Genomic DNA, 14,292 nt, shown 5'->3' with positions numbered 1-14,292 from the left:
TTCTATTGTTAATTTCTTACGTTTTGTCTCACGTAAAAGCAGCTTCTAGCTTGAGTGTCAGTGCATCTTTTTATCTGTCAATTTCTGATAGCTCTGCCTTGAATAAATTACCGACACTGGCAGCCACTTTCTCAAGCTGCTCATCGAAGCTTCTTTTCTGCGGTTCTCCTTTCCTTGTAGTTATTACATGAATAAAATAATTCGCGCTTTAAAAAGCTTTTTGACGGTGCTTACAGTACACCCTTGGCTTGCGAAATGCTTCTGATATTGGAGTGAGTTAAATTATTGGGCCGGCGACTGCAACTTACATCAGGTGTCTTACTATGGAGCCATTCAGCCTGGAATATTCATTAAACCATCGGCACCAAGTGTTTTTTACCGTCAAACTGAAGCGGCTAATTCCATTCTGCATTCCTTTATTTAACAGGACATTTGTATAGCTCAAATACACTGAACTACAGTGCGCTCTTCCTCAGGCTCTATGGTAGTTTGATTTCGTTCCACTGGTGGAAGGTCGTTGCCGTGTCCGTCCGAGGGCGCTGCGTTTAGCGCTGGTTATCTGGGACTCTGGTGGGAGGGGCAGTGGTGAATTTTCAGCGGGACCTGACCTTCTCCACGGGCCGCGGGAAGCGGCTGTCCCTGTCGAAATGGAACAGGCGGACCTCCCCCGCCTCGCTTAGGTCCTTCGCGCCATTCTTGACGTAAAGCCGCTTGGCTCCCGTGTTGTCCTTGTGTACCTGCGCTCCGGCGATGCGTTAGTCACCGGCGCACAGCTCGCGACGCGCTTTGGCAAGAAGGTGCACTTATCTAGCCCAAAGCGGACGGAATGGCAAGATAAAGACACTACTATATATCCTTGTCCTTCCCGCCTTTCTCTTTCTGCCCCGTCAGTTCGGCCTCATGTCAATGTCTCGTCGCTCCAGTAACCGACTAGCACAGCTGTATCCAGTATGCACGCTTTGGGAGCTCAAAGACGATGCAGTTTCAAGGTATGCTCATTTTTAAAACTTCAATTTTACCTCTGGAAACAACATAAAGGCTCGTTGCTTTTATAGGGTTTAACGTCCCAGAGTATCTCAGGCTATGAGGGACGCCGGATAATTTCAGCCACCTGGGGTTGTTTAACGGGCACTGGCATCGCACAGAACACGGGCCTTTTTCAAGCCGGGCCTTTCAAGCCTGGCGCCTTGGACATTGTGGCCCCGCCGCTAGGGCTGAGGGGTAATTTATATACCTTGAACTGGATGGCGCGGCAGCAGTTCCTCAGAGCCTGCTCGCTGGCGGCCCGCAGCAGGGCCACGCCCAAACCTCGGCCCCGGCACTCGTCGCTGACGAACAAGTCCTCGATGTAGAGGATGCGGCCAGCCAGCGCGGCCGAGTAGCGGTAGTGGAAAGTGACCATGCCGGCGGGCACCTCCTCAGCGGCCACCAATGCCTTGGCGTTGTCCCGCCGCCGGATGGTAGCCAGGAAGGCCCACATCTCGCGGGGGTTGCTCTGCGCACGCGACCAGAGAATGCTGTCTTAACTAACGCTTACTGCCACTGGTCTGTAAGTCAACCGATTAGGGCTACACACCTCACCGCGCGTCCCCTTCCCCGATGACGTCAGTGGCCAGAGGCGGTGAACTTGAAGGCTAGCTCTTCTGCCCACTGACGTCATCAGGGTAGGGGACGCGCGGTGAGGTGTGTTGCCCTAATCGGCTGCAAGCTACTGGGGCAGCGATTATAAAAACTTATTTCTAAATTATTGGGTCCATGCAAAGTTTTCAAATTTGACTCGAATACCCACAAAGACCACCTCTATAGGGGTGCTCTACTAGAATGTGCCCATCTAAATAATTTCAGGGTCCCTTTAATGGCAGCGAAGCACTGCTTACTGTACTCCCTCCACAAGTGGCTCGCTGATGCCCTAGACGACATCCAGCTGGGGTGTCTGACCAACTAGCTCGGTACATAGCCTTGAGGCGCGAATAACGAGCAGCACTACCTTGAACATCGCGTGCTCCAGCTCCTCGAGGGTGATCTGGACGGCGTCGGGCATGTTGTGAAAGTGCGCCAGGGCGTGCACGAAGCGCAGCACGGTGGCGCAGTCCTCGGGCTCGGCCCGGCGCACGGCCGACTCCTCGAGGAAGTTGCTGCCGCCCTTGGGCGGCACAGCGGCGCTCGCGCCGCCGCCGCCACTGCTGCTGGCTCCGGTGCTGCCGGCACCACTGCCCCCCTCCATGCTGCCGCCCGGTCGCCCCAGCACCGTCCCTTCGTCTTTCTCCACTTCACATCCTGTGCCCACCTCTCGGATATAGGCAATAACCAGTGTGATAAAGAGAAAGCAAAAGAATGAACAATGAACTAATACACAACACTTTCGCAAGAGAATTATATGTATATATATTTTCCTTTACAGACTCATAGTACATAATAGGTGCTCAAACTGTCATAGCCTGGCGCACCAAGAACAATTGGTCCCCTTTTACCCTTTTGTTGCTCCTCTCAGAGAGGTAAACAAAAAAACATAAAAGAAAGAGAAAAGAAAAAGGGTGAGTTCGTTGTTCATGTTGTCGGTTACAGCACGAAAGGGACAGCTTGAACACGAGTGCCGTACACGCACAGAGCTGTGTGTGCCCGTTTCTCGTGCTCGTGCTATCCTTTTTGAGCAGTGACCTTTAGTACCTTCAGTAGAGCCAGAAGTGGCCGGGCACTGCTGGACAGTGCAGGAGGATTAGGAAGCCAGTAGCGGCATTATCAATCTGGGCAATGGTCCCAACATGAATACACTCAGCTAAGTGAGTGAACGCGTGAGTTGGCTCGAGGTGTTGTCAGCCAAAACGAGAGTAAAGAATTAATTGCTTCAACTACACCGACAAGTAGTGGCGAAGGCTAATGTCCTCATTTTAATCTCAGCTTCTCTTGAGGGCGATAAGAATGCAAGGGGTTTTGAGCAGCGCACCCAAGCGCAGAACGGACAACAGACGGACGAAATGGTCCTTTGTTAAACAGCTCCAGATCTTGCGTTGCCTGGACTCGGGAAACCGTCATCTGCCTTTTCTGATCCTTATTCATTCTGCAAACGTCTTCTGATGTCTACAAATTCATTTTATTTATTGCGGCAATGATGAACATATGCAAAAGAAATGCTGACAGTGGGGTTGCTGGACGAGAGAGACTTGAATGAATAAGGGAGAGGTCTGTCTGGTTACCAGCCTAGCATGCTACTCCAGGGTTGGTTGGTTGATTGATTGATTGATTGATTGATTGATTGATTGATTGATTGATTGATTGATTGATTGATTGATTGATTGATTGATTGATTGATTGATTGATTGATCCGACCGACCGACCGATCGACTGATCGCCCGACCGACTGACCGATTGATTTATTGATTAGTATGAAGGAAAAAATGCATGGGAACAAAGCCTGCAAACAGTAACCTGACTTCGCGACACTTCCAAACCAGCCACTTGACTTGCCCTTGAGAAAAACTGGCGCTTAGGCAGTCTTCTCGGCGGGGCCTTCTTCCTTGTACAAAACACTGATCCGGATTACACTCATCCGGCACCCTTCCTCTCTGAGAAACTTTTCACTTACCAAGCAGGGATCAAGCCTTTCGCTGCCGCCCTGACAAACATTCTCCTCGGAGAGCGGCGCGAAATCGGATTTGCACATCGCGAAGCTGTCTGTTTCGTGACAACGTTGGCATGTTTTCCGCTGGAGAATGCTTCTTGTAAAGGCGCCGATGTGGACGCTGCTAGGAAGTTCTTCCTATTTCCCTCTTTTCTTCTTTTTACTCAAAGCAGCAGCGTTAAACCGCACTGTGAGTTCAGAGTGAAATTGAATGAAAGAAACGCAGCACCTATATGCTCTGGTATAGCTATACGAGAAGAAAAGAATGAAGACAATCCCAAGAGAAGGGTGAAATGAAAACTCTAGTGGACGGGAGCAACGAAGAGAAGCATTGACAACCTAAGAATCGAAACGTAGGCGAAGCTTCTCAAGAAGACCTAGCTGGTAGTTCACACTCGTAAAGGTGGATCTGGGCTGCTGGAATCTTGAAAAATGATCTAAAGCGCTTTACACCCTTGCAGCCCTATTTTCAACTGCCGAATTCTCTGTGTCGTTTCTCAGCAACCATGATCCGGTATACCCTTTTACAAGCTAGATGAGCAGTTTAGAGTTGATGCTAGCGGAAGCTGGAATGCTATAAGCAGGCGAAGCAACGTGAAAAATTTCTGATTCTGCAGAACGCGAGGAGTTTAAGAAGCAAGAGAACAGAAAAAAAAAATCTAGAAAGATGGCCTGTCTGAAAACAGCCCAAGTATCTATCGCTTCTCTGAATGAGCTTGGGCATAGGAGTACTAAAATAATGAGCATGGATATTCTTTACCGCTATAAAAACTTCCTATACTATATTTGAGGCTATTTGAAACATAAGCGATTAACAACTCGCCCCATCCTACTCTACTCTTTCTAAATCTCCGCCTTTAACCTTCGTGCGTGAAGAAGAAGGTATATTATTACGCTACACGAAAACTCAAACGTTAATGACACCCAGTACACATATTTTATCGCTTTCAGACCTAGAAACGCATTAACCGGGAATCTCTGGTTCTTTGCGCAATTATTTTCCGTTAAGTCCTCTCACATATTATCTAGTATCATAACATAAGAAAATTCAAATCCTTAGTTGCGGGAATCAGCCCACGCTTGTGAGTGAGTGGGAAATTTGTTGATAAAACTGTCACCACGGCAGATATTAAAGATGCGTCAAGTTACTGGATACTTGGACTTTGTATGGAAGTACGTAAAGCGGTTTCTTACGTGTGATCAAACATGTAAACGTCACAAGGGACCTCGAATCCTGTCCGGGAAGTGTGAGCCCTTTTGATGAAAAGATGAGAGGCCCCTTGGTTAAGTGTTTCTCTGAACTAGCGAGACAAGTTTATTTCCTAAAACCTCGAAAACACGTGGGCAGGGCCAGAGCACGTACATGTTTGCCTTAAGTTCTAAAAGACTTTTTTCTGGCACCTATACAATGTGTGGGCTGGGCATCGAACGTACGACCGATGTGGGAGTACCTTTACTCAAGACCACTAATATTGACCACCGCAAAGAACCATGCACAAAACATGCGCTCTTTCTCTCCGGAACCTGGCTTGCATCGCCAACAAAGCCACTAGTACAGCACGTCGATGGCGTGCGGAGTAGGAACAGTGGATACGTGGTGCCGTATTGGGCCTGGGAAATAAAATGTTTTAACTCTTTCTGTCTTTCTTTGTCTCTCGACGCAAGAGCTCAGATATTTTATTTTATTTTATTTTTCTCTTTCCCAGCATAGCTTTTGTCCTTGTCTCAACGAAAGTGTCTTGTTCGATCATGTTTCTGGGCTAGGCTGTTATAGTAATGTAATTCTGTCCACGATGTAAAGTCTTGAACACCTTTTTCCGGTGCCTCTGTCGTCGCCACGAGTTCACCGGGCAAAACAGTTGCACCCAAAATCGGGCCGAGCATTGGTACAGCACACAACACGCGTCGCCCGATGCATCCCTCGCTCCCTTTCCAGAATGCATTGTTTTTCTTATGAACAGCCATTCTCCAATGCATTAATGAAGTTTATTTACTGCTTATCGTCACTTCTTGAGAGTCTTATCTAAAGTGAGTCTTTTTCTGTATCAGTGTCACGCTCATATATCGCTTGTCGATCGTGCTGTTCATGAGCTTTCATTTTTGAATGTTCAGGGTGCGTCAAAAGTTTATAGGCTACATGGCGTGCTTTTGAACCGTGTAGTGTGCCGTTTACGACACCCCCGAACCTCAGAATCTCTGTAGGGGGCAGAAGTATCTTTCTCACTCCTGATAACCTTGGTAGCTTCATAAGCCTCTAAAGTGTCAGAATATACTGCTGAAAAGCAGGATCTATAACCTGGGAACTTTTGACGCACCTTGTACGCTACGTTATTCAGGCTCTAATGTCCCGAAGGTTCACTTGAGCTAAAATATTATCCGCAGTGTTCTTTAATGTGCACTGACAAATCACAACGCACCTACTTTTTTGTGCTCTTCGCCATTTTAAAATGTGGCCTCAAAGGAAGATATTGAATTCTGCAGCTTTGGGGGTACAATCTATTCTTTGTAACTTATGCGGCAGTCTGGGCCTGTTGGTTTGTCAAGGCAGAAGCGTACAGCGCATTAAGGGACGAGGCCGTCCATGCTCTTCCTGTATATTCCTTCCCGAGGATCGAAATAAACTGTTGTAAGTCAGCGCTCGTGTGTCCCATGTGTCTTCCTTTCTTGTGCCCTTGTCCCTGAGTGTGCTGTACGCTTCCGTCCTTGTAACAGGCAGTTTCTGTAGGGTGAAGATATACACTCTAAAAAGAATACGCCTATATGGGAGCAAATAGGAAGCTATCCTCTAGCACACCTCCTTTTTACTTCTTTCTGTTTAAAGTGTAGGGTGCCTCGATGCCAGCGCCTCTACTGGCACGTTGAGGCACCACTACACTCTCTCTCCCCTACCCCTCTCTCCCACATCACTGAGCTCACCAGCCGAATGTCATAGCCGCCGAGCCACTGAAGAGGATGTCATGGAATGCGTGCATCGTCTAGTCGACGATCAGACACCGGCCTTGTACACATCACTGCGAACAAAATTATTTTTTTGCTATTGTTGTTCTTTATTTAAAAAACAACGGCAAAGGAAGCGCTTATCTTTATTGCAAACTTAAGGCGCATGCCTCAGCGGTGCCCCGAGCTGCGTTGCCGAGTCGAGCACCATCTTGACCACCTGGTCGACACCGACGCCGTGCTTCGCCTGCGTGAAGAGGGTGGGTCCCCCTTGGCGCATGCGCGCCGCGTCTCGCTCCATGACGGCTAGGTCGGCGCCCACCGCCTCGGCCAGGTCCGTCTTGTTGATGACGAGCAGGTCGCTCTGCGTGATGCCCGGGCCGCCCTTGCGAGGGATCTTGTCTCCTCCGGCCACGTCGATGACGTAGATGATGAAGTCGGCCAGTTCACGGCTAAAGTTGGCCGCTAGGTTGTCGCCGCCGCTCTCGAGCAGCACGATCTCGGGCCGAAAGCGGCGCGTCAGCTGACGCACGCAGTCCATGTTGGCCGAGTAGTCCTGCGTGGTGAAGGTATTTATTTATTTATTTATTTATTTATGTACTTATTTACTTACTTATTTACAATCGGATACAAGTCGATACAAAAGTCGGTTACAAAAAGCGGCTTTTTCCCGTCGAAAAGCCCCCATCCTGCATTGTAACGCTACTCATGCTACCAGATTCAACGAGAATCGGCCGACGCAATTAGCTAGAAAGGGACCCTTTGAAGGGGAAAAGCCGTGTTTTTTTTTTCTGGTCATGGTATCCAACTATTGTGTCTCAAAGGTCCCATTGAAAGGCTATAACACAAGGCGATAACAACGTCTCCCTCAATACAAAACACAATGGTGAGCGCGTATACATTCCGGCTACTCTGCAGGCGTCATACATACGTAAAAGTGGGAGATGAGAGATAGGCGAATGGCACCACGGAATAAAGGACAAAAAACTCAATTCGCTCCCGTCAGACTAAACTGTCACAGGCGAATGCAGAGGCCAGCTGACTGTAAACTGCAGCATCTCGAACAAAGGTTTGGCCGAGTTTGTACGACACTGTGATGATGAACAGCGCGAACAGGACGGGGCAATAAGAAGAAGCCCCTCTATACGATCTGTCATTTGCGAGTAAAATTTTATGGCTTGAACCGCGGAAATAAGTACGTCTGGCTCCTCACAACAAGAGAAGAAAGACGACGAATGATGACACGAATATACCCCAGTACAAACACGCTGTTAACAAATACAATGTAGTCAGAATGTTTTGATTGGGGACATGTCCGTGTTGTGATTCGTATTCTCTTTCCCTTTGTTGTTTGGAGCCAGACGTATGTACTCTCGTGGTTCAAGCAATAACATTTTGGTTGTAAGTCAGCGCTCGTCCGTGGCTCGTTCCTCGTCCTGTACGCTCTATTCGTAATAATGAAGCCTGGCACACGCTTTTCTCTTACTCTGGCGACGTGTCATATATGATAACAAATCGGATATGCAATGCTCTGGTCGGCATTTCTGCGTTTCTCTTTGTTGTTGCTTTGTGTCGTTGCTTGATCAGGGTGCATGTATGCACATATGAAGCTGCACCTTTCCAAAGCGAAGCATTGGCATGTGCGCGAAATGAGCGCCGTAGGAGGTGCCACCTGATTTTCACTATATACCACTTGGGTCGAAAGGAAGCGTCAAGCTCTTCTATCGACCATGCTGCCTCCTGCAGCGCCAGTTATATGCGTTCTGCGTAGCTCTCCTAGGAGCAAGAGGACCAGAGGGTCTTTGAACTATGCACGCAGTTTTCTGCACAAGTCACTGCAACAAACATGTGGAATTCTGTAGATTTTTTCCTACAGTAAGCAAAAAACTCGCGCTGTAACTCGGCGTGGCATTGGCAGTAACCGCTTTCTACACCTGGCTGCTGAACAAGACAGTTTGGACAGCGACTATAATATGGGCAGGGTGTCTTACAATATACGAGCCTAGGTAATTTTGAAATGAAACTGCAACTTCTTGTGGATGTGAAGCTTAGTGGCTATTGCTGGCTAAGATAAAAAAGAAAGGATCATTTTTTCTTGGTGTCCGCATAATAACAAGGTAGAATCAATTCATCTAATTTTGAACCGTTAAAGATGAGTTGAAGCTTCGATTAGAAAGTCTTCTATCATCAAGAAGGAAGAGGATTAGCCAATGCTCACAATCTGTAGCCTATTCTTGCGTGTTACAACCATATATGTTTGTAACGCTTCCTTTCGGCCCAAAAGGTATAGTAAAAAAAAAAAAACAGCTGGCAGCTTCGACGGCACTCATTTAGCGCACATGCTAATGCTTCGTTTTGAACAGGCGCAACTTCATATGTGCATACATGCACCCTGATCAAGTAACGACACAAAGTGGCAACAAAGAGAAAGGCAGAATGCCGACCAGAGCACCCAGGCAGCGCTGCTGCATTAGGCGATGACTAATAGCGCCCATATTCACGCAGCTGCTGTTGCTATTAACGATTGCGGGTGGGCGCAATCCTTTGCTCCTCGCAGGCTTCGTACGGACCGTTTACCGTGGCAAAATGTTTGTCATCTGTTTGCTTATTTATGTCTGTTTTTGCTTCTTTGCTTGCTTTTTGTGCATAACGACATTATGACTGGCAATTTTGTGCTATTTACAAAGGTTTAAAATATAACTCTTCATTTTCAGCGAACCACCTACACTGCCCCAGAGTTACAGCACTACAACTTTCTCCACACAACTGGTAACGAGCCTGTCTTACCGTCGTTTTCGCATCTTGTGGCTCACCCGTATACTGGCACTATACCACATCACTGTACGCACATGCATGCACGCAATGGAGCACACAGGGAAGCCAGCTCTGTGCAGACTAAGCTGACCGACCGAGCACGTACCTCACGGATGGCGGCGTGCGGGCATCCCCCAGTCTCGATGGCGCGCATGCGCTCCTCAGGCAACGCCTCGTTGCGGCACAGGAACTCCCAGTCTTCCCTGGAGTGTCAAAAAGAAAACATTTCACACCGACTGGTACAATGCTTACTGTAAGAGCTTTTTGTTGCATGACAGCTATAGCGAACATTTAGGGTAAGTTACTAACGCAATCTGTGCCGCACTCGTCAGCCCACAAGTTCCAACTTGATAAAACAAGCAAAATGCTCTAGAAATCTTGAGTCTGTAATATGAGCACTCCTTGGCTCCATCTAAACTCTTTGTCCCCAACACCTTATTGCATGTACTGTTCCTTGCAACGAATGAAAAGCAGGCGCCTGTGCGATGCTGTAAAAAGTGGACCCACTTGGTGAAAATGTCGTTGGTGACGGCGCAGACACTGTGCTGTTCGCGCAGCTTGCGGCAGAGGGCCAGCATGAGTGCAGTCTTCCCTGAACCCACGGGTCCGCCCACCCCGACGGTGAAGGCCCGCTGGTCCCAGTCGTCCCTGGTGCGAAGGGCCTCGCGGTGCGTGAAGCTGCCCGGCCCGTCCATCAGCTCGTGCGTGTGGCCCCCGGGGCCTCCGTGGACGTGGCCGTGGCCCGACGGCTGGTTGCCCAGACCACCGCCAGCTGCGTACCCGCGCACGGCACAAAGAGGGCCAAGTACCGTACCAGCAACTCGTTCATTGAAAGAAACGCTATGGAACCTACATAAAAGATATGGACGCTGACCATTAACAGTGACTAGGCGTTGCCATCTTCACACTGCGCTCTCGATACTCAAAGAAAGGGTGACAGTAACTGTATATTCCATTTCTCCCATTGAGATTACATGAAGTTTACGCTAAGCATCCATGGGCCCAGATGTGAGCCGGACAACCCTTCTGAGGTATGTACTCGTCGTCGCCATGCCTTCGCTGCTGAAGGTTCCTCCAACAAGCGCTGCCGTTGACTTCGTTGCAAGCTTTAGAGGGATAGTTATGAACGCAGGTCACAGACCGGTGTCGCACTTGCAAGACTGACATTGTCGAAGCCTGCACAGCAACACTCAGCGAAGCGCACCGCATTATAGCTTTTCTTTAAGCGCAAAGTACTTATAGAGGCAGCCTTAGCACTTTTCCGTGTCCAGTGTAGCCCGCCCGTTAATAGCGTGCCTCTGAACGTGGCCGTGGGCGCGAGCTTTGATCTGAGGGAGCACTCGACTGAGGCGGCTGTGATGCCCGTATTCTCTTATTCAACATTCCATGTGTACTTCTAAGAAGACGAAGGTACAATACGATGTCATTTAACCGGGCCTTGAAAGAGAAGACTAAAGAAAGGGTGGAGTCAGACGAAGCATGCGTGGTAGAATACGTGATCTGAAGTTTCCCTCCTCTCATCCTGCCCGCAGCTTCTGCTAGTCCGTCATGCGGGACATCGTAGCGAGCTCTATGCTTCTGTAATTAGAAGACCACCCTCGGCGGCTAGACACTCTTAATTTCCCCCTCTCTATCTCTCCCTCAAAATAAGAGGAAGAAGTAGTTGAAACTTCGGGTTTGGTTTATGGGAGTTTAACGTCCCAAAGCGACTCAGGCTATGAGAGACGCTGTAGTGAAGGGCTCCGGAAATTTCGACCACCCGGGGTTCTTAACGTGCTCTGACATCGCACAGTACACGGGCCTTTAGAGTTTCGCCTTCATCGAAATTCGACCTCCGCGGCCGGGATCGAACCCGCGTCTTCTGGGTCAGCAGCCGAGCCGAGGGCCATAACCACTGAGCCGCTGCGGCGGCACAATTATAATTTCGGTAAAAATCATGGGTTTCAGTAGGAGTTCCCGTTATTATAATGTAAATGTACTACACGTCCTTATAGGTGAGCGGAATATAGGGCCCATCATACAGTTTTCCTTAAATACAACATGATGAAGAGACAGCAAGGTTTTTATTCTTTTTCTGTCATTGGCAGTTAGAAAAAGACAGAAAGCTCCAAAAAACTCCTTTTATCTTTTTGGGAAGTTGGACATCTGACACGCTGTACTACGCACGAAGATCGATCCTGCATGTCCATTAGGAACCCACATCTAAAGTTCGCGCACTGCAGCGAATTGGTCAGCATTCCACTCAGTAGCGAGCGGAAAAAGACAACCAAAGACAGTGAAGCGCGTTGCCGATGGAAGAACGGAACAAGAAGAAAGAAAAGAACGATAATTAAATGAATGAGCACGTAGGTCCCCGCGCCCTAGAAATTTTAAACCTGGCGGCTTTTCGCTTTTCCCAAAATATTCATGACTTCGCTTCCGCTAAAGACCTGAATGTAATTGATTACTAGCTGTCGGCGCAAGAGCGCTGTGGAATTTGTTATGCCTCATCTAAAAAAAGTTACTACACAATGTCAAGAAATTTTTTTTTGTATTGCTTTGATAAAAGTCCGCTGATCGCCGCCAATGTAGGGAAGAGAAAAAAAATGATTTCTATCTGCCAGCACCTGATAGTTTTCTGTTTACTAATTATTTTAGTGTTTGCTGCGTAAGCAGTTAAAAGCATTTAACACAATAAGATAAATATCTTCAAGACATAGTCTATAATTTCTCCCTTGGTATCTCTAAATTCAAAGCAGGTTATAAGAAGATATTCAGCTGAGGTTATAAATACGTGTTTAGAGGAATCCGCACTGTCGCAACGCCGCAATGAGCACGAAGAACTCACCTAATAAGTTTGCATCTGCCGGTAGACGTTCCTACCCTCTAAACAGAAAAAAGTAAAAAGGGAGTAAACTGCACACCCTTTTATAAAAGGGTGTTCGCTAAAGTATAGTTTACTCCCATTTTAACTACCATATAGGTGTATTAGTGTTTACAATGTATTTATTCACACTGAAATCTAGACGCTGCTCCGACAGCGAATCGAACCCTTGCAGGCTCTGTATTTAAGCAGCCGCATAGTGCAGCCACTCCTTTAACTCCGTGACCCTTCAAATATAACTGGCGCTCACAGAGCTCGCCCAGCGGTGCTACCCCATTTAGCTCTGGCATTATTAGTACATTTTTCTTTTCTTTTTTCGATTCATGCTTATGTGCCTATATAACGTGAACTTCTGGAATTACGTCCCTGGACTTCTCGTAGCACACTCGAGAATAGCAGACAAACGTTCGTTATCGATGACCATAGATGGTGTCTTTTTACTTATTTGATGCTGAGAGTGGACAGACACAAAAAAGAGAGGAACAGGCTGCAGGAGGAAGGACCTCCTAAAAGAAAACACCTACTTAACAGTAACGAGATATGGGGACAGAAAGGATGTAAAAACAGTGAGAAAAGCGGAAGGATGGCACATGAGGCAGGAGCAGCACAGGGGAACAATGCGTACTGAAGAAACTAAAAGGTGGAAAAGGTGGAAACACAACATTCTGTGAACTGCTGTAATGAACAATGGAAGGAAGAAAAGAAGACGATGGCAGAATAGGCAGACCAACAACTGACAAACAACTAACGACTTCTTTCCTCTCGTCTTCTTTCATGGCGCAGTCCTTATCATGTTGACTTAACACCAACAAGCCCAAAAGTACACCTTGGTACAAACAACAGCAAAAGGACAGACCCCAAAAGCGTTCTACACTGAATATGCAAGTATACATGCATTCAGGCTGAATGAAACGCGACCCCGCTTGCGCTCAAAACAAGTATTTCACCTGTGTCCTTTCATCTGCGGTAAACAACTATCTGATTCTTGTTTCTGGGTAAATGGCCTATCAAAGCATATATTCATAAACCGGTTGTAACGGAAAGTGTGTCGCTGCTAAATAAAAAAGAACGGCCTATGCGCGTTTGCGTTTCATTGCGACCTGACTAAACACTGGCAAACTGAGTGAAAATAATGCATAAGGATCACACATCGGCATCTGCCGCCGTTATAACCTATGCTCACATCAAGCGCACTTCATCCGCGATCAGCATAGGAAATTGAGACATTGGCCAACCTTGGAGAAAGGTGCAGGAGTCGCGGGACATGTTCGCTGCAAGGTGCACGGGCGCTCAGACGACGGCGCGACTTCTTCGAGGAGCGCGGCTCTCCTGCGTCGCTGATAGCGGTCATTGGGCTGATAAGCTTCCCTCAGACATGATAGCGCTATAGCTTCGGGGTGTGTTGCGCGGCTCCTTGCGCTGAACGCCGCCCTCCCGTGAGAATTTCAAACACCAGGGCGACGACCGCATAAGTGACCACGCAGGAGAGACATGGTGACCACCGGTGCCGTGTTCACACCCTACCCTATAATACAGGACTGTACTGGCCGAGCTCGGTTCGATTTGATGTTTAAACGAAAAAAAAAAAAAAGAATGCGAATAGCGTAGGCGAGATGCGAGCTACTTCCAGCATGACTTTTCAAAGGAGATCAATGCCTGTTACTTTCACTCCTTTTCGTGTATCCTAAGTAGTCAGCAAAATATTGCTCAGGACAACCTCGGACGTATGTACCTGTGTATTCAGTAAGTATGGCTGACGCGTTGGGCTGACGTGCATGGCGGCGCGCTAATGTGAAAAAAAAAAGAGGTAAAATTTAGCTCTTATTTTATAGCAGATCCTTAACATCATTAAAGGTTTTTGGCTTGTTCACTGGGCGCATTCAATGTGTGCTCGTCATAGCTTACGTATGCAGTATGTTTGGGAATATTTTTTTTAATCAAAGTGGTAGACAGCAAGGTGCCTATGGGCATTCAGTACCCCACACTCCATGATCTCCCGCTTCCCAGGTATCAGCCCAACTATAGTCGCAGCAGTCTAGGGCACTTTGTTGCTGCCGTA

The 14,292-nt window shown here is 47.8% G+C and overlaps 2 protein-coding genes across 2 annotated transcripts; both read right to left on the bottom strand.

Annotated features, from left to right (window-relative positions):
- Positions 1–593: 593 nt before the first annotated feature.
- On the bottom strand, positions 594–2,227 carry LOC149364742 (diamine acetyltransferase 1-like). Its single transcript, XM_089570183.1, has 3 exons — positions 1,988–2,227; positions 1,235–1,495; positions 594–737 (listed from the first exon to the last, which is right to left on the bottom strand). The coding sequence occupies exons 1-3, from the start codon at positions 2,222–2,224 to the stop codon at positions 594–596; spliced, it is 642 nt and encodes a 213-aa protein (XP_089426309.1). The 5' UTR covers positions 2,225–2,227.
- A 4,473-nt stretch (positions 2,228–6,700) lies between these two features.
- On the bottom strand, positions 6,701–13,580 carry LOC149364741 (uncharacterized). Its single transcript, XM_089570182.1, has 4 exons — positions 13,469–13,580; positions 9,878–10,142; positions 9,477–9,573; positions 6,701–7,112 (listed from the first exon to the last, which is right to left on the bottom strand). The coding sequence occupies exons 1-4, from the start codon at positions 13,497–13,499 to the stop codon at positions 6,714–6,716; spliced, it is 792 nt and encodes a 263-aa protein (XP_089426308.1). The 5' UTR covers positions 13,500–13,580; the 3' UTR covers positions 6,701–6,713.
- Positions 13,581–14,292: the final 712 nt, after the last annotated feature.

This window comes from Amblyomma mixtum, chromosome 2, assembly GCF_055824585.1.
Source record: "Amblyomma mixtum isolate Tamu chromosome 2, ASM5582458v1, whole genome shotgun sequence".
Classification (NCBI taxonomy): domain Eukaryota; kingdom Metazoa; phylum Arthropoda; class Arachnida; order Ixodida; family Ixodidae; genus Amblyomma; species Amblyomma mixtum.
Note: the sequence above shows the minus strand (reverse complement) of the source record. Positions and strands in the feature narration are given on the sequence as shown.

Coding starts and splice junctions, on each gene's coding strand:
- LOC149364741 (XM_089570182.1), bottom strand. CDS start 13,499: ATGTCCCGCGACTCCTGCACCTTTCTCCAAG. Junction 10,143..13,468: donor CTCCTGCACCTTTCTCCAAG/GTTGGCCAATGT, acceptor GCGGGTACGCAG/CTGGCGGTGGTCTGGGCAAC. Junction 9,574..9,877: donor ACCAACGACATTTTCACCAA/GTGGGTCCACTT, acceptor TTGACACTCCAG/GGAAGACTGGGAGTTCCTGT.
- LOC149364742 (XM_089570183.1), bottom strand. CDS start 2,224: ATGGAGGGGGGCAGTGGTGCCGGCAGCACCGGAGCCAGCAGCAGTGGC. Junction 1,496..1,987: donor TGGAGCACGCGATGTTCAAG/GTAGTGCTGCTC, acceptor TCGCGTGCGCAG/AGCAACCCCCGCGAGATGTG. Junction 738..1,234: donor GCCGCGCCATCCAGTTCAAG/GTATATAAATTA, acceptor GCCGGAGCGCAG/GTACACAAGGACAACACGGG.